Below are 16859 nucleotides of genomic sequence, written 5' to 3'. Positions count from 1 at the left end.
GCAGTCATGGCTTCTCGTAGTGGGCGCGATTTCAACTGTTCTTGGGAGAATTGTGGCAAGGTATGTTCTTGTTTCTTTTCTTTTCCCCCATCCGATTTCCGGTGTTTTGGCCCCTAACCTGAGACCTTCGTTTCCACCAGTCCTTCAATCGCAAGTCAGATCTCTGTCGCCATTATCGCATACACACCAATGAGCGACCTTATCACTGTAATGTCGAGAATTGCAACAAGAGTTTCATTCAACGCAGTGCCCTGACCGTGCACTCGCGTACCCATACTGGCGAAAAGCCGCACGTCTGTGACCATGATGGGTGCCAGAAGGCCTTCTCCGACGTAAGCTACACAAGCCCGCTTCCTCCTCCTCCTCCTCCTCCCCCCCGCCCCCGCCCCCAATTTACCAGCTTCAAGTTCCACCATATTAACACACTGTCCCGAAGTCTTCCAGTTTAGCTCGTCATCGACGAATCCACACTGGGAAAAGGCCTTATATTTGTCAGGAACCAACATGTGAACGAAGGTAGGCCCGCGCATAACCTAGAGCTTTGTCGCAAAGCATGAGGACACTCCTTCTCTCCCTAAAGCTGACTCTGACTCTGACTCTCTTCCCACCCATCCAGTTTTTGCCGCAAAACAACTCTCACCAAGCACCAACATCGTTCGCACCCTCCTGGGTCTTTGACTCGACCATCCTCAGAAGATGCGACCTCGGAACACTCTTATCAACATCACACCCCCGTGACGGTGTCTATCCCCAACGGCAATGACAGTTATCTCCTCGCCCAGCAGCCCTACTACCCCAACTCCGCGACGCCAAACCATGATTTCTATTCCCCACCAAGTGTTCAGATGGGATCAGTACCAGTGCATGAGTCCGCACCGCCGATCGTCACACAAAACGTACCCGTCACCTCGTCTATGAACCTGCCCCATGCTCCGCAGCAACACGCCCCGCCGCACCCACACCCGCATCCTCACCCACAACAGCAGCAGCACCAACAACAACAGCAATACATGCATATGATGCAGCAGCGCTACGATCCCAATCCACGAACAAATTACCTACCGCCAGAATACCACCAGCCCCAATTTCCGGGTCACCAAATGCCAGATGGACAGCCCATGATGGTGGGATACCATCCCAATTTCCACCAGTACAAACCCCCTACCCGGATCTTGAACCAACCGGAGGGGACTGACTGGGGTTTTTTGGGAGTAGGATAAAAAGAGATCCGGCATAAAGTGTATGTGTGGAAATGATGCCCGTCACGACTTTTCTATGTCCCGATTCCCGATTCCCAGTTTCGTTGATGTCCCTGCATGCGTTTCAAGAACAGGTGGGACACTCCAGCATCTCTCGAGTTTGTATTCGTCTCTTTATATTTACTTTATTTACCACCATCTCTCTCTTTCACTATTTTTTTGTGAGGCTTTTCTGGCCTAGGCTTTCCAGGGAGCTTTTCTTTTTGTTTGGACTCCCTCCCCTCTCAGAATTCTTGTGGTTGGTTTTCTTTATTCCTATTTTTTGTTCCATTTGGTGATCTGTGTCTTAAACGGAGCGGGAAGATGTTTTACACTTTTTTTTGGTCCATTCTTCTATTTTATTTTATTCGTCTCCCATATTTTCTTCTGCTTTGCGCTGGTTTGTCTACCTTGATACCTGGGGCATGAGATGTGTTACTCGTTTCCCTTACTTCTTGGGGTTTCTTTCATTGCCGCCCTTCCTTCCATCTGTCTACGAGGTACGAAGAAATTCTGATGAGTGAACTTTGGCATAATATGGCAACACATTCCAAGCTTCCTAGGTAACTTCGTAGAAATAACAACAACATCTAATTCCCGAAGGACCGATCAGCCAATGATTACGATGTTGTGGCGCCAAAATGGCCCCCTCCCCAGACCCATTAGATAAGAGCCGAGACGCGCCGAGTGGGCCTGTCCTGAATCATTTCAAGTTCAATGTATCCAGGACAGGTACGAGTACACCCACCCAACTCCGGTACAGGGACGGAGTACGGAGTACGGAGTATGTACGCGCTGTAGCGGAATCCAGCTTAGCCAAACCAAAAGCCAAAAAAGCACCCCAAAGCCAAAAGAAATCACCCCTCGCATTTTTTTTGGTCTTCGTGCTGACAGGCAATGAATGCACCGCCCAGATTGGTCTACGATCCGAGGAATGCATGGCGTGCAGGACTCGTGGCTTTGGAAGTGGGGCTTGGTTGGTCAAGCCAAGGCTTCCAAAGTCAGGTTGGAGAACGGCGAGGTCCTTATTGACCTAAGTAACATAGGGCGAGGGTTTCCCATTCGTGCGGTCACAATCGCTTACCAGAGGGGGCCAGAGCAGAGAAAGAGACCAGGGTGCGACGTTGGCATTCGTTGAGTTTGGAGAGTTCCGAGGCGAACCGTCTGGTTGGGTCTGAAGGCGGCGGCGACAGGGAGTGAGAGACAAAGAATGTTCAACCCGAATCAGCAACCTACTAGACAGGACTAGTTTGAAAACAACACGAAAATAGTAGCCACTATATTCGTGATTTCATTACGCATTCATTATTGAAAGTTTTAGGCGGAATGCAGGAGTTCAAAGTGAAACGTGGAAAGAGAAAAGAGAAAAGAGAAAAAAAAGGATCTATACTTGCGCCCGTCCCTCTTGGCTGGATCGCCACTGGTATGTACAGTATGCACGCGTGGGCTTGTCAGATCGACACTACAGAAGGCGCTTCTGCGCAAGCGGCGAATCTTCAGTGGCAATATGACGATGTGAGGCAGAGAAAGAAAAGGAGAGAGCGAGAACGCTCGCAACCTTGTGAGACATGTACAGTGCTAGAACTGCAGTTGGCAAGCCGAGCGAGTTGCTATTCGTGGGATCTATATGGAGCTACTAGGTAAACCTGCCAGGATTAGTATTCACGAGGTAGTATCTCCAATAGTGGAAATAAAGTAGTTACATGAATGTCCGGGCGTACCTACATAAAATTGTGAGGAATGAGAAAATAAGAATGGGCACGGATGTCAAACAAAGGAAGAACAGAACAAAGGAATACACTTGAAGAAAGAAGAGGGGAAGGCCGAACAAACTGCGAACTCGTCCGAGGGTACAGAGCAAACTTGATCTCGCACTTGATTGCCGTACTCAAATGCAGCTCTCGTCACCGCTTTCATGTTGATCGTTCTGCAATTCGAGGATGATGTCGGCTGCGCTTGAGAGGAGTTTGGAAGTGATATCAGGGCAGTGGACATTCTCTCTGCACCGGAGAAGAGCGGAGGGGGCTATGCAGCTACTATGAAGTAGGGAGTAATCCGGTGTCTTAGTTACTTTGCTTTCCAAACTATGGTCTGGTTTTTCTTCTTCCCCTCTATCTAACTTTCAACCTGATGAGATGATTGGCGTTATTTTAGGTTTATTTTGGCCCCGAAGCAAGTACAGCCTTCGCTTGCCTAAACACGATAACTAAAGATTGGTTCGTAGAATTAAGATATTGATTGGGTTAAACGGTGGCCGGGAAACCGAAATTATTTCATGTGGATTGGGGGCCAACGAGAACCAAATGGAAGTGGAGATGGAAAAGAAAAAAGAAAAAGAAAAGGAAAAGCAACGACACCAAGCAAAACATGAGAATCCAGCGTAAATGCGGAGTCTCCGGACGGGCCGAACTAAACCCACCCATGGTGGAGGGACGCAGATCGCGACAGGGGTTGTTCTCTAGTTATGTAACTACAGTGCGTACGTGTTGTACTCGAGACAAGGCTTGACTCAGAATTTCCATCGTTTATCCCTCATCAACGGGAGGTACGGGGGCTAGGGGGCCAACCTTTGAGCCCTGCTAGTAAATTGTCGCTTCGGATGACACGGCTGGGTGTACCTGGCAATGCATCAACCCGTAGGAAACGCCTCAAGGTAAGCCCCTGGGGCGAACGACGTCAGTGGACGCATACTCGTCCTTCTCGGAGAGTTTTCGTTCTGGTTGGATGGTTCGTTTCCCAGGAGTTGAGGCTGAATGGGTTGGTTCCCCACAGTCGCGGTTACAGGAGGCCTGAGCTGCCCAGTGCAGCACTGTATACTGAATTTGGCGGAGGTGCTTCCAACAGCGTCTGCCGCAAAGGGGCACAGATATTGTCACCATCGGGAAAGAAAGGGATCTATCTTCAACCGGTCATTTGTTCGGCGCTCGTCTTTCCCCAGGATGGAGCGGCGTGGCGCTGTTCATTTCAGCTTTGGGGCTAGTTTTGACGCCGATGGGGTTGACCCAACCCTCGATCGGAGCAAGCTCACGTCAATCCCACCCTTACCACCAATCGAATGTGTGCATCACATCCACCCGACAGGTCCCACGGCTGGGCCTAAAGGATCGCCGTTTTCTAGGTACTCCTAGTCCGGAGTAGTTACTTGCTTCAGAAGTAGACGAAGGAACTAACGGGATCGCTATGATTTCATCCCCAAATCGGGTTGTCGGATGGGCAGCAGTAGTCTCATCTAATGTCCGAGTCTCTAGCCTGTGCAGTTCACATTATGGATATCAACATAGCCGAGGCAACTCGAGCTACTTTATCTTACTTCTTACATTGACCCGATATGGTAGAGAAGCAATTCGGGATCGAAATCGCTGTCGCCATTCATTCCACAAATATGAAGTACTCTATATTGTTGAGAACATCCAATTTCCACTATATGCTAGACTAGAGCACCAGGATCGTCGGTGCATGCCACCAAAAAATTTAGTCTAGGCGCATTGATGGCGATAGCGACATGCAGATGCGTCGACGAGCAAGACCAGGAACCCTTGGCCGACTCATTTCCTTAGGGCCATTCGTCTACAGACTACGAGTAGGAAGCGACCATGATAGTAGAGTGGATCTATACCTACGACCGTGGTTTCACATTTCCGAGCTCGAAGGGCAATTTCATTTTCAATTTCCTCACCGGCTTTGATGAGAGTATGCAAATTAGCATATCAAATATGGAGTACTCCGTACTATGCACATACTCCGTAGTCTACTCCGTAATGTGTATACCTCGAATACAACTTTCCTTCAATGCCAACATGTCTCACCGAAAGCTCGGAATCGAACCCCGATCATCGGGCGTCGTCACTAGTGATCGACTGATCGTAGTAGTGTATGTATGCAAAATGATCGGAATAAAACTAGCCACGGGCTGGGACTATCCACGGGCGCCCCAGGCATCCCAGTGCATGGCGACAGAAGACACTAATGCCAACAATAACTGAAACAAGGAAAACGACCCGCATAATGCCTACGGCCACTCTCAACACCCAAGGCCCACGGCGCCACAGGATCACCGTTTCTGCACCTAGTGATCCTCGACCGGGAGCACCGGTGTGGGGGGTTCCACGCCGGACCCAGTTGGTTACAGTAGTTTGGGTATATCTGGAGTGTTGGTTGGTTGGGTCGGGTGGTTGGCCTAGTTGCATCGCGCGCCCGTACTAGTATCCCAAGTTGTGCCTTGGCGGTATATTGTAGCTTTCTTTTTATGTACGAACTAAATACGGATGCACTATATTGAATACGGCCCCCCTCTCTTTGATACGCGAGACGCCAGCCACTCCACTCATCCCAATACGACATACTTAATGAAGGCAAACCATCGCGTGCTACGCTAGCTGGCCACCCTCCCCCTCTCGATCTCGGGCGATCGTAATCCACCCGCTTATTGAGCTGGATTGGCTGGTGAGAAAGACCAAGCGCCTAGCGAATCGAGTGCCAATCAGAGTGGGTGAGGCGTCGAAGGGGTTGAGTACGATGGGGCCAGCAGGCGACCTTTCCTGTATCTCCATTACGGAGACTAGTAATATACACTATACATGCTTGTGAATGCAGGCATTGTATGTACAGCATAAGTGCATTTAATTGGACACAGGAAGGATGGAGTGTGCAGTAGGGTGATTCTGATGGTGCGATCGGCCGGGGGAAACTTTGAATGATATGTACTTGGTCATTTGGGCTGCAGCTTGCCGTTTGTTAGATACATAGGTACGGACAGGGAGACAGAGGGTCTGCACTCTGTGGAGTACTCGTAGTCAACTTGGGGAAAATTCATCCTATCTCAACTAGGTATGAAGTCCAACCGAGAGAACGATCTGCGGAGATGGGTTCCAGGAGGTGGAACTCAACTTCGCACTCTATTTCCGGTGTTAGTCTGTTCTGACCAAAAGGGGGTTGGGTTGGCAGGTTGGGTCTGGAACAGGGATATTCCCTGGCCCCGTCTCGTCCAGCCGAGCAGTGACGTAGCATAGTTCAAGCTAGTAAGAAAGTTGCGCCTCGGTCAAGTCCTAACTCCGATGTTCTAGGCGCCGAGTTTTTGTCGCTTGTATTGGCGCGCTGCGGGGCGGTGGAGAACGTGGATGCATCCAGACACTGTCTGGAATACATAGGGTAATATTGAAAGATACTATTAGAAAGAGGATGGTGATAGCAGAATTGAAAAAAAAAAATTGAGAAAAAAAAAAGCCGGGGGAAAGCAAGTCCATGCAAGACAGAGTACAGAGTAGAAAGATAAGTTGAAAGGTTTTGCCCTTTGTCACACGACAGATAGGACTGATTGGTACCGATATGCAGCACGCATAGCGCTAAATGCTAAACACTCCTGAGAAAACTCCGAGAATATCCGACCAATTTCTTCGAGACTCCCAGGTCATGCACCACGCAAGGGGTAAACAGAGAGTGCCAAGACCAAGGGGAAGGGGAGTGGGAAAAGACGATCTATCAAACGATCGGCCTAGAACTGGGGAAAAATGCAAAGCTCACTTCGCATCTGTCCAATCCCGAGCTGCAGATTGTCAACTGAAGGAGCTTGGGCCGCGCGACGTTAGGTGGGAAGAGGGAGCTTTTCTGGGGAGGCACCAGGGAGTGGTGGGTGCGTCCCGTCGTGTGTAAAGCGTAAAGTACTAGAGAATGTAGAAAAAAGCAAAGAAGGGTATAGGTGTAACCGAAAGATACGCTGCGGAGTACGCTACTTGACCGTTCCCGGGGTCCACTAGGCCCGCAGAGGGGGGTTCCTGGTTGCTGGAACGATGGAGCCATGTATGGCACTTGTACGGAGTACACTGGATGAGGTGAAATGTGAATAACATTGTCCCTGACTTGTCCACGGAACCCAGAGGTTTGGTCAGCCCGCAAGGTGAACGCTGACTGGTTAATATCATTCCCCAGTTGGACCTCAAGTCGGCTATCGTCTCGAAACCCGCCCGGCCTTGCTTCCTCTATTAAGGAATACTTACGGAAACAGTTTCCGTCTGGGGAAGAAATTCTGCAAGTAGGGTCAACGAATTCCACCATTTGCTCATATTGAGTTATCTTGATCAAAATTTCCAACTCATGTAGGAGGTAATAATGAAGGGGGAGAGTGTATCTATTGAATGAAAAGGGACCAGGACCAGGACTATGCCAAGTGCAACGCGTGCCCGTCTAACCTGACACCTCTTCATAATGATCCAAGTGGCATTTGCTGTTTTCAGGCTAGTTCGATCTCCTGGCCAGGGAAACAGAAGAAAACAAGCTTTGATGGGGCCAGGGAGGGTCAGAGTCGAGGCCGTACAAAATTAATTGAGAAACCGTCCCGTTGCCATATTGAGGCAGGACTTTCTGAGGATACGAGCGATCGACACGCATATCCCACCCACAAACCCCGCTGGAGCCGAGCCGACTGAGATATTCGACGTCTCCATCCTATTCGCAGCGGCGACCGGTGACCAGTCCCAGATAGACAGATACCTGCGCGAGACTGGTGGGGGAAGGTTGCGTTGTGTCGCGGCTCAGGCCGAACCCAAACCCTCTCGGCAACTCTATTGTTTTCGATTGAGGGGGTCGAGAAGTGGTTGTGAGAGTTTCAGAATGATTGTTTGGAGTCTATAATTGGACGAGCCGCAAATATCCATATTGATAACGATAGACCACAACACTTGAATGAAAGGGTCGAGGGCCCAGATCAAGAGAAACGTCTGCCCAGTGAGCTGGCTGGCTTCTCGTTTGACGCTGGACGCTGTGTCACCGGAGCTGCTGGAGCTGGAGCTGCTGGAAATTCTCCACTTGGCGAGATTCGAACCCCGACCGGCGGTATACTCAGCCGGGAAAACTGGCCTGGGTCATCGATCATGCGCCTTAGCGCGGGTTTTTTTTCCACGCAGTGCCTGGCAGCCGGAGAAACGAGTCAATAACCGTGTGGCGAAGTGGGGAGATTGCTGTCAGATCGAACTCTCGTCGGCAAAATGAGATTTAGTTTTATCGTTCGCCTGGTTCGTTGGAAGCTGGGCCCTCTGGGCTGCCTGGTTAGGAAAAGGGTGTGAGGTTGTACTGAGGGTAATTTACTGGTGTCTATCAGGGTGTACGAGTAATATCTGGTAGTTGTTTCCCACCAACACCAATCCACTTCAAGTTCCAACTAAACTGCTTCCAGTAAATCTAGACGAATAGCGGTCTCTGCCGCCAGCCATTGGCCCACTCGGTCTCGCTGCCTTTCCTTTTTCAAGTTAGTTGCAAATCATCCGCGCGGTCTGAGTGGCTGTGGGGGTTTATTACCCCCCGGTCATTTCGGTCTCGTATTTTATTGCGTATGCTGTATGTATAGTATGTACTGCTGTATCAATCTAGGGTATCTAATACCGTGTTGGTAATATGAATATCCCTTGGCTCGTTGTCCTCGTTTTCGTATACTACCTTGGAGTACTTTTCCTGGCTTGATGGCGGTCGCAAATTAATGACGGCGCGAATGGAAAGAGATGGAGACCATATGGAGGAATTGTTTGAATCGACAAATAAGCTGATCGTACAGTTGGCGACCTAAATATCTAATAATACTACTGACTGGGGGTTGTTTTTTTGGGCTAAATAGTAGTAGATGATATGCAAAGGATTTGACCTCAGAGCTATAGATTTTTACTATACGGAGTATACATACTATGTAGACCTCATTGTCTGTGGATCCCTGTCGGTCTCATGCACCACATGTAGAAAATCCCGCAAAGTCTACGGTGTCCAAAGTACATAGATGTCTCATATTTCCTAGATTAGTACTCCATACTACTTGACTTCAACATATTATTTAAGCAGTTGTGCTAAAACAGCCTTTCAAAAGAGCCCGGCACTCAGTGCCCGTTACGCTACGGATTATACTACCATCTACAAAATGACAACCTCTGAGTAGTAAAGGAAACTCGTATATTACTACTTGTGCTGAATCACTCGCCAGGCACAGCCAGACGAATTCTCACCGCAATAATATGTCATAAATCATCGCAGGGTTTCGTCGAGGTCCAAAATCAGAAGACATCTAATCATCCTGAATGGCAACCTCGTCCTCCCATTGCTTCTTGATGCCCATCTCACGCGCCCGCTTAATGACCCGCTCAATACCGTCCAGACCCATCTTCAGGACATCCATCTTGGGACCGTAGCTGAGACGAACGAAGTGGTGGCAAGGACTATCAAACAGGTCACGACGCTTAGCCGGGTTCAGATCGAAGAAGATACCCGGTACGACGATGACCTTCTCAGTCAGCAAGGCGTTGAAGAAGTTCAGACCATCAGAGATGTTGGCCTCCTTGGGTAGTGGCGGGTCGAGAGAAGTCAGGTCGAGCCAGATATAGAAGGTCGCCTGAGGGACATCCTGGACACGGAATCCAATCTCGTGCAGTCGACCCAGGACATAGTCACGTTTCTCACAGAAGTGCGACTGCAGTGCCTTCATCTCCTCACGGACGAGCGACGGCTCCAGCATGGGGATCGCGGCCTCTTGGAAGGGAACGTTTGCGCCACCGTCCAGGTACGAACCGGCCGAGCCGAGGGCGTCGACGAAGTCCTTAGGTCCAACGACCCAAGCAATACGCCAGCCGGGAAGACGGAAGCGCTTGGTGAGACCATCAATCAGGAGCACATCGTCCTGGTTAACGTCAACGATGTGCTCGGCTCCACTGATCGTGCTGCCATCGCAGCCGGTCGTGTAATTGTACCCGCCGTAGAATTCGTCGAGAATCAGTGTCGCGCGGTCACGGCAGATATCCTGGATCTCAGCGAGCTCCTCGTGCGATACGAAGTGACCTGTGGGATTACGGGGGTTGGAGGTCAGCAGCACCTGAGTGCCACGCGCGATTTCCTCGGCGATCTTATTGGGATGGATGTGATAGTGGTCCTCCTGAGACAGGGGCATTGGGATGGGGGCAATCTAGTATTTTCACGTCATGGTTAGTATACATGCCATCCACGTATGGTTGTCAATCGTTGTTGCAATTGCAACGGGGCGCTCATTCCGAGACAATTGTCTCACATACATTCTTGAACAGGGTGAGCATCTCATTGTATGCAGAGTAATCGGGAATCGGGAACGAGAGGTACGAGTTACCCAAGATGGCAGCGATACGGATCAAACCCGCACGGCCACCGGGCACAATGCACACATTCTCCCAGGTATACTGGCTGGCCTTGCCTTGGCGGTAATGCTCGTTATACAGACGAGCGACAGCGGCACGTAGGGGTTTGATACCGGCGGTCGGGCCGTATTCCCGAGAGGCAGATGTGATGGGGATCGACGTCGGGCGGGGAAAGCTTCCCTCGATATCATCGTCGGCTTCGGGGGCACCTTGACCTAGGTTGGCCCAACCTGAAGGATCATCAGAATATCCATGCTCAGAGGCACGTTCTGTGCACCAGACAACACCAGTGGAAGCACGGGATGCGTCAAGACCGGCGTGGGGACGGTGACCCTCGTGGGCGGTTCGGAATTGACGATGAGTCTCGGACCGTTCCTCTGAAATCGGGAGATCGGGACGTTAGTCCGGATCTTATTTTTCTTTTTCTTGTTTTAAACTCGGAGGAAATCAAAAGCAGAACACACTCACCGTTCTCGGACAGTCCCTTGCTGACGGAGAGGCGCCGGTTGGAGGGGCGCAGAATACTGACGCGGCGGCCGGAGAAAGACATTCTTGGCAGTATTGCACGATTTAACTTGAATGTTAATGCAAGCCTTGATCCACTATTGAATTAGCGTAATATGGATGCAGTGAAGAAGTAGAGGTTCAAAAAGCTTCCGTCCCCAGGGAAATATTCAAAAGGGAGGCAAGGTTGAGGGGGGGCAAAAAAAATAGAAGAGGGGGGGGGGAGGGCGTCGAGGGAACTGGTTTTCCATTGGGGTTGACGTTGACCGCAACAACAGAAACCCACTCCACTCTTTATATCAACGAATGCTGAAGAACTGCCCGGCCATTCGACGAAACCTCCGAACTGCCGCTGAAACTGGAACTAAAACCAAAACTCCCCATTTAGCCTTTTGGGGCCTCATAAATGCCGCATCTGCCTTCGCAGGGACCCGATACTGGCTCGTTCATTCCAATGGTTTGCGTGATTTATCTTTCATGAATTGCATATCCCCAAAGGCGGATCAGGTTCAGGATTCAGCCCCCAGGATTTGCAACGTGGCCGAGTCCCAGTGGCTAATGGGTTTTATTTAAAAAATGATCAGAGGATTCATGTCACTCCAAACATAGAGTTCAGGTACGGATACAACCTCAGACTCAGGTACCATTGATTTAAGACGTCAAAATACCGAGATAGGCTGCCCTTTATACTTCAGAGCTCTGCCAAGCTTTGTGAAGCCGAGACTTCCGAAAGAACGGCATCCCGATTGGTCAATGACGCCATCGTCAATTCTTCCCCAGATTCCAGATTTAAGACCCAATGACTACGAATAAAGGACCAGGCCTTCTAAGGATACCCCCCAAAAGGGACAGAAAAAGAAAAAAAAAGAAAGAAAAATATCAGAATCAGGATCAAATAGTGTTAAATTCCAAAGCGCCAGGACTATGCCTGCATGCAGGCTACCACAAAGTACAGAATCCAAACAAGAGTATGCATACATCATGGAAGGTGCTTCATACGTTCGTGGAAATTCGGACAACGTTGATCAATAGTGCAGTTATCATGCGCTCCCGCCACGGAACTAGTAGCCCGAGGAAACAGGACGTAAAAATGGGGCGAAGGGGGATCTGGGGATACAGGGGAAGATGAGAAGATAGGAAGATGGTGAAGGTTGCCAAGGGTAGGGTTTCTCGGCACCGTCATTGCCGCAATTAACTCATTATGCAGAAAGTCTGTTCAACCCGCCCTGGTTCCACCACATGCAAACCACGGTGGCATGACCAGATGGAAGAGCGGGTGACGGGGCCAAAAGGGAAGGGGCCATCTCTCCAAGCGTGGCTGTTCAACAGACCCAAGCCAATCCCCTTGGGAAGTAGAGAGGAGAGAATAAGGGACCAGGCGCTAAGGCAATGCAAAGAACTCCCAAGGTGGCGGGGGACCTATCAAATGAGCCCCGCGAGAAAGAAACAGGAATGAGGAGAGGGAGATAGTTGACTAGATCTAGTCAACTACCTGGCAATAGAGCTGGATCTCGCCCACCATGCCCTTGGCGAGCATGTCACGATGCTGCTCCCGCCATTCCATGAAAGCAAGTTGGACGGCCTCGTCACTGTCAATGGTGACAAAATCGCCGTCCTCATCGCGGTACCGCAGCCGGACCGTCTTGTTGCCAATCGAACGGTTCGTGAAACGGGCCAGCTTAGCATCCACACGATCCGTCAGTGAACGGAATAGGATATTGGTCGCAATCACCAGCGTGACGTAATTATCGTCGAAATTCACCTTGGCCTTGAGCTGGGTTGGCATGAAAGGATCTCCATCGGGCTCGTGAGACAAGGGCGATGTAGCATGGTCGGAGATCTGCCCCGAGCCGCGTGTTTCGTTGTACTCGGGTTCGGTGAATTGTGTGGTGTGAACGTGGGGTTGAGATCGCATAGGAAGCTGGCTGGTAGGAGAGTTGTTTTGGCTACGGTTGACGGGCGCCTTCATATTGGCCATGTGCGCGGGGATAGGGGGCACTGGCACATTGTCAACCGTCTGCATTGTATGGACTCCCATATACCGGCGGGATTCGGGAGGTGCGTTGTTGTGGTGGTGAATGTCTGGGCTACTGGCAGAACGCATGCGTTGGGCCGTTCCATTAGGAGCCTGTCCCTGTGGACCAGAAAGTGGAGGCAGCGACGGGCGTTGAGCACCCCGCCCATTGGGTTGGGGCTGAGGAGGGAAATATCCGGTCGGGGTCGTCCCGTCTCTTGAAGCACCACGGGACAAGGCCGGTGCTGTGTATCGGTTCGACTCTTCATTCCAGACCGTCGATGCGGTTGTCGAGTTGGTATTCTGGCGTCCAAACGAAAACCCTGACTGGGAACTCGATCGTGTAGAGGGGGTTTCCGTAGGGGAGAAATATGAATTCGTGTTCCGCTCGCTTGGTGACATGCTGCCAGGAGCAGGGAATTGGGTATGCACAGAAAGCGTCGGGTCATTAACCCCATAACGAGGTCGGCCATTGGCATGGGGAACAGAGTTTGAACTACCGCCGGTGGCGGAACGAGTGCGCAAGCTCGTGCTCGAGGCATTTCGGCTCATTGTGAACTCCGAGTAGTATGGGTCTTTGGTATTGTCGTCCGCATCATACTCCTGTTGGTATGGGTTTGGCATATGTGCCATGCCTTCCATGTAGGTGAATTCGCTATCAGATGTACCAGTGTGCCGAAGAGTGCGTCGCTCCGATTGAATTGCTCGTTGAGTATCGATGTCCTTGTACCAGTTGCGCATTGTATCTTCGTTTGAGTAACGAATGATAAAGTTATCAACCACACCGGGGTCGCCCTTCCAGAAAATCTGAATACGGTAAAGACCTTTTTGTTGTTGGTTAGGACAATGGCTTTGGATTGTGGATGCGAACTGCCGAATGCTTACCTGGCTTCTGGAGACAGACAATATCTGTGACATTTGCCATGTAGATACGACCCTTTAATTGAAGACGAGGTTTGCCCTTCGCGGTGAGGCTGGGCCTATCTTTACCCATCATAAGCTTGGTCTTCTGTTTGTTGGGATTGATATCCTTGCAGCACAGTAGAATACGCTCAAATAAGAAAATATGGTACTGGGAGAGATGTCAGCGATGTATGAATCAGAGCCACCTCGCGGAACCAATGTGACCACAAACCTCGCGCTCGCTATCCTTGCCACTATCGCCTTTGACTACAGCGAAAGTGCCAAACCGAAGCAACTCCCCAAAGGTATCCATCTTCAACGACTTCCAGTCGTCAACTCGTTCTGAGAGGTCCACAACCGCCGCGGCCAAATGCTCCTTGTGGATTGCTTCATTCGCCTGATCCAAGACATCCTGGATGGTATCGATTGCTTGCGTGATATCGGCTTGGAGCTGAGGGTCTTCTGTTTGTTTCCGAAGTTCCTGCGGAAAAGGGTAAGTCAGCATACGATAGTAGAATAGAGGTACAATGAATAACTTACCGTCAACATGAGCGGCCATCTCGTCAACCGCTGAAAGGGCTTAACAAAGAAACCATTCAGGGTCTTTGGCTGCGCGACCATCTGCTGGAGGTCTATATGGCGCGGGGCTGCCCGGATTTTATCCCACTCCTTCAAGCAAACCTGATCGCAGCGCATCTGGTTTGCGATGAATGGCTCATACTGCCGCAAGGCCTCCTCATGCGAAGAAAAAAGATTTCCCCAATTTTGCATGTCTTCAGGTAAAGCATAATGCTGTTCCATTCGGATGAGAAATCGTTGGGCAAAATCCAATAGGTTGTTTAGGTTGAGGAAAATTTGATGACTAGAGTCACCAGTGAGCGCACCAGTCTCCTCCAGTTCTTTCTTGAGCGCTTGGAGATTCTGCAAGTGATGGACATAATCGCGCTCCGTCTCTAGCAGCTCCTTGAGAATGTGTTCACGCTTGGTGAGTTTCACGACCCCTTGCGCGCCAACCGGCGCATCGGTAACATCAGAGCGCTTCAGGTGGCCCTGCATCTCAAGGATGTCGATCACTCGATTTACCATCTTGATTACTTTGATGAAGCCAGTTGTGCTTTCGCCATAGAGATCGGTGATTAAGAAACAATCCTGCTGGGGAAACGCCAGATCTTGCAAGCAGGCTTGGAGGAACTTGAAGGTTGCGGCCTTTGGACGTTTACCCTCTGTGACTTTCGCCGGGTCAACTATTAATTGCTCGTCTGGTCCAGAGGCATTGTAGATGCTCAACAGTGGATATCCATTGCGCAGACATTGCCACAGAGAAGACACGGGGTCTGTGTTACCCTTCTCTCGATCCTCCTCGTCCATTTCTTGGAGATACGGTTCAAAGTTGGGAACCTCGGAGAGTCGCCTCCTGAGATTCACACAACTTTGATAAATCGACTCTCCACCACGTCGATTGATGATATTATCCTCGGCGATTGGAGCACCGCTCATGGTTGCGGAGTCAATCATTTTGGATGACTTTCAGCGGGTTAAACAGTCAAACCAGCCAGTCTCTACTCAGATCCGCGCAGCAGACCCGAGGTATGTATGATCGGAGAAAGCGACAAGCGTCGAGCAGTCGGGATGCCGATCATGGATTGCCGGCGGCGCGAGGAGTTGTGGAAAGTGAGGGCGGGTGGTTGCAGGCCAATATGAATGCCGCGGATTGAAGATACGATCAAGACGATGGATGCGTAATGCGATTTTTGATGGGTGTATGTGCTTGTGAGGATACGATTCCTCGATCAAAGGGTACGGAAATGAGGGTGGTGTATATATATGAACAGTCAGAAAGTCGGAATGCGCACCGCCACTTTTCCTCCAGTTGAAGTTGAACCACCCAACAGCGGTGAAGGTAGTCTCCTCGAGATATCTGTGATATTTCCAATCGATGGAGCCCGAGTCACTCGAGTTTCGGGTACGACACTGCGGCCGGGCAGGCGTGCCGATTCACGGACGAAAGAGGCGGTTTCAAACCCCCCCCTTAGGTGTCGGAAGGTAACGAGGCTCGGTCACTGGGACGGAGCGGCAAGGAGAGGGAGGAAGAGTCAACTTCCGAGAAGAGAAGAAAAGAGTCCCACAAGGGTCCAAGATTAACAGGGTGAAAGGCACAAGGAAAAGAGATGGGCGAGAGCGTAGGGGGGGGTGAACGACTCTCGCGGGTTGTGGTCGATGCGTGGAGGGGTGCTTAGTCATGGAAATGGAGAAGCGGCTGGCGGTGGATGGGATGGAGACTCTATGGAGTACTTTCGTACTTTACATGAAACGAGTCTCAGGAGGCTGAGTGATGGAAGGGAAGGATTACATACAGTGACAGTTTCTAGCTGATCGTAGTATAGAGTCTAGTATGGAATAGAGTAGATCTAAGTTAGATAGGATCACAGCTTGGACCTAAAAGGCACTCACTAACACTCCTCCCTCTCTATATACTCGTACTGCCCTGCATTCTCCAGCATTCTTCAAACAAAGAACGATGCGGGGTGGGGAACCTGCTATAAATCCACCCTCCATTCCATCCCATTCCTAGCAGTTCTCACTCTGTACCTCTGTCTACAGTAGACTTGAATCTGCTTCTCCCTTGTCGCCATCGCATACTTGAGGCCGCTGCCACGTGACTGTACATAGTATCTAGCAGATTCCAGCGCCCGACCCTACATAGCACTGACTTGTGTGTATTTTATATTTCCTATTTCCTATTCCCTATTTCCTATTTGTCGCGTCACATTCGCTCGATCGATTCTATCCATTCCATCCCATCTATCTCATACTTTGGACCTCTCGATCCGATCTATCATCTCCATCCCCCCAATTGTGAGGTGGATCCCGCTGCCAACGTGACGTGATATGCAGTCCCAGGCCTAGAAGTTCCCCTCCCAAATCATATCTATCCAACCAACGTCGATACTGCGAGGGTTGATCCCTCCCGTGAATCCTCTGAGTGCGACCGGAGACTACAAAGAGAGAGAGAGAGAGATCGCGCGACACACTTGCGATTTCCCTGCGACCCCTGCGATCGAT

General features: G+C 50.4%; 3 protein-coding genes across 3 annotated transcripts; 1 reads left to right on the top strand and 2 right to left on the bottom strand.

Moving 5' to 3' along the window:
- Nucleotides 1-6: 6 nt before the first annotated feature.
- On the top strand, nt 7-1220 carry N7509_010809 (putative C2H2 finger domain protein; the record flags this gene model as incomplete). The annotated part of the gene is made up of 4 exons (XM_056635446.1): nt 7-60; nt 141-332; nt 437-516; nt 617-1220. The coding sequence occupies 4 exons, from the start codon at nt 7-9 to the stop codon at nt 1218-1220; spliced, it is 930 nt and encodes a 309-aa protein (XP_056486066.1).
- An 8059-nt stretch (nt 1221-9279) lies between these two features.
- N7509_010808 (pyridoxal phosphate-dependent aminotransferase) lies at nt 9280-10925 on the bottom strand (the record flags this gene model as incomplete). Its single annotated transcript, XM_056635445.1, has 3 exons — nt 9280-10170; nt 10277-10752; nt 10844-10925. The coding sequence occupies 3 exons, from the start codon at nt 10923-10925 to the stop codon at nt 9280-9282; spliced, it is 1449 nt and encodes a 482-aa protein (XP_056486065.1).
- A 1434-nt stretch (nt 10926-12359) lies between these two features.
- On the bottom strand, nt 12360-15311 carry N7509_010807 (Rho family guanine nucleotide exchange factor CDC24; the record flags this gene model as incomplete). The annotated part of the gene is made up of 4 exons (XM_056635444.1): nt 12360-13717; nt 13779-13965; nt 14029-14277; nt 14337-15311. 4 exons carry the CDS (start codon nt 15309-15311, stop codon nt 12360-12362), a joined length of 2769 nt encoding a protein of 922 aa, XP_056486064.1.
- Between the last annotated feature and the right edge of the window lie 1548 nt (nt 15312-16859).

This window comes from Penicillium cosmopolitanum (assembly GCF_028827165.1).
Source record: "Penicillium cosmopolitanum strain IBT 29677 chromosome Unknown utg000009l:1.0-9042332.0:1.0-9050551.0, whole genome shotgun sequence".
In the NCBI taxonomy this organism is placed as follows: domain Eukaryota; kingdom Fungi; phylum Ascomycota; class Eurotiomycetes; order Eurotiales; family Aspergillaceae; genus Penicillium; species Penicillium cosmopolitanum.
Note: the sequence above shows the minus strand (reverse complement) of the source record. Positions and strands in the feature narration are given on the sequence as shown.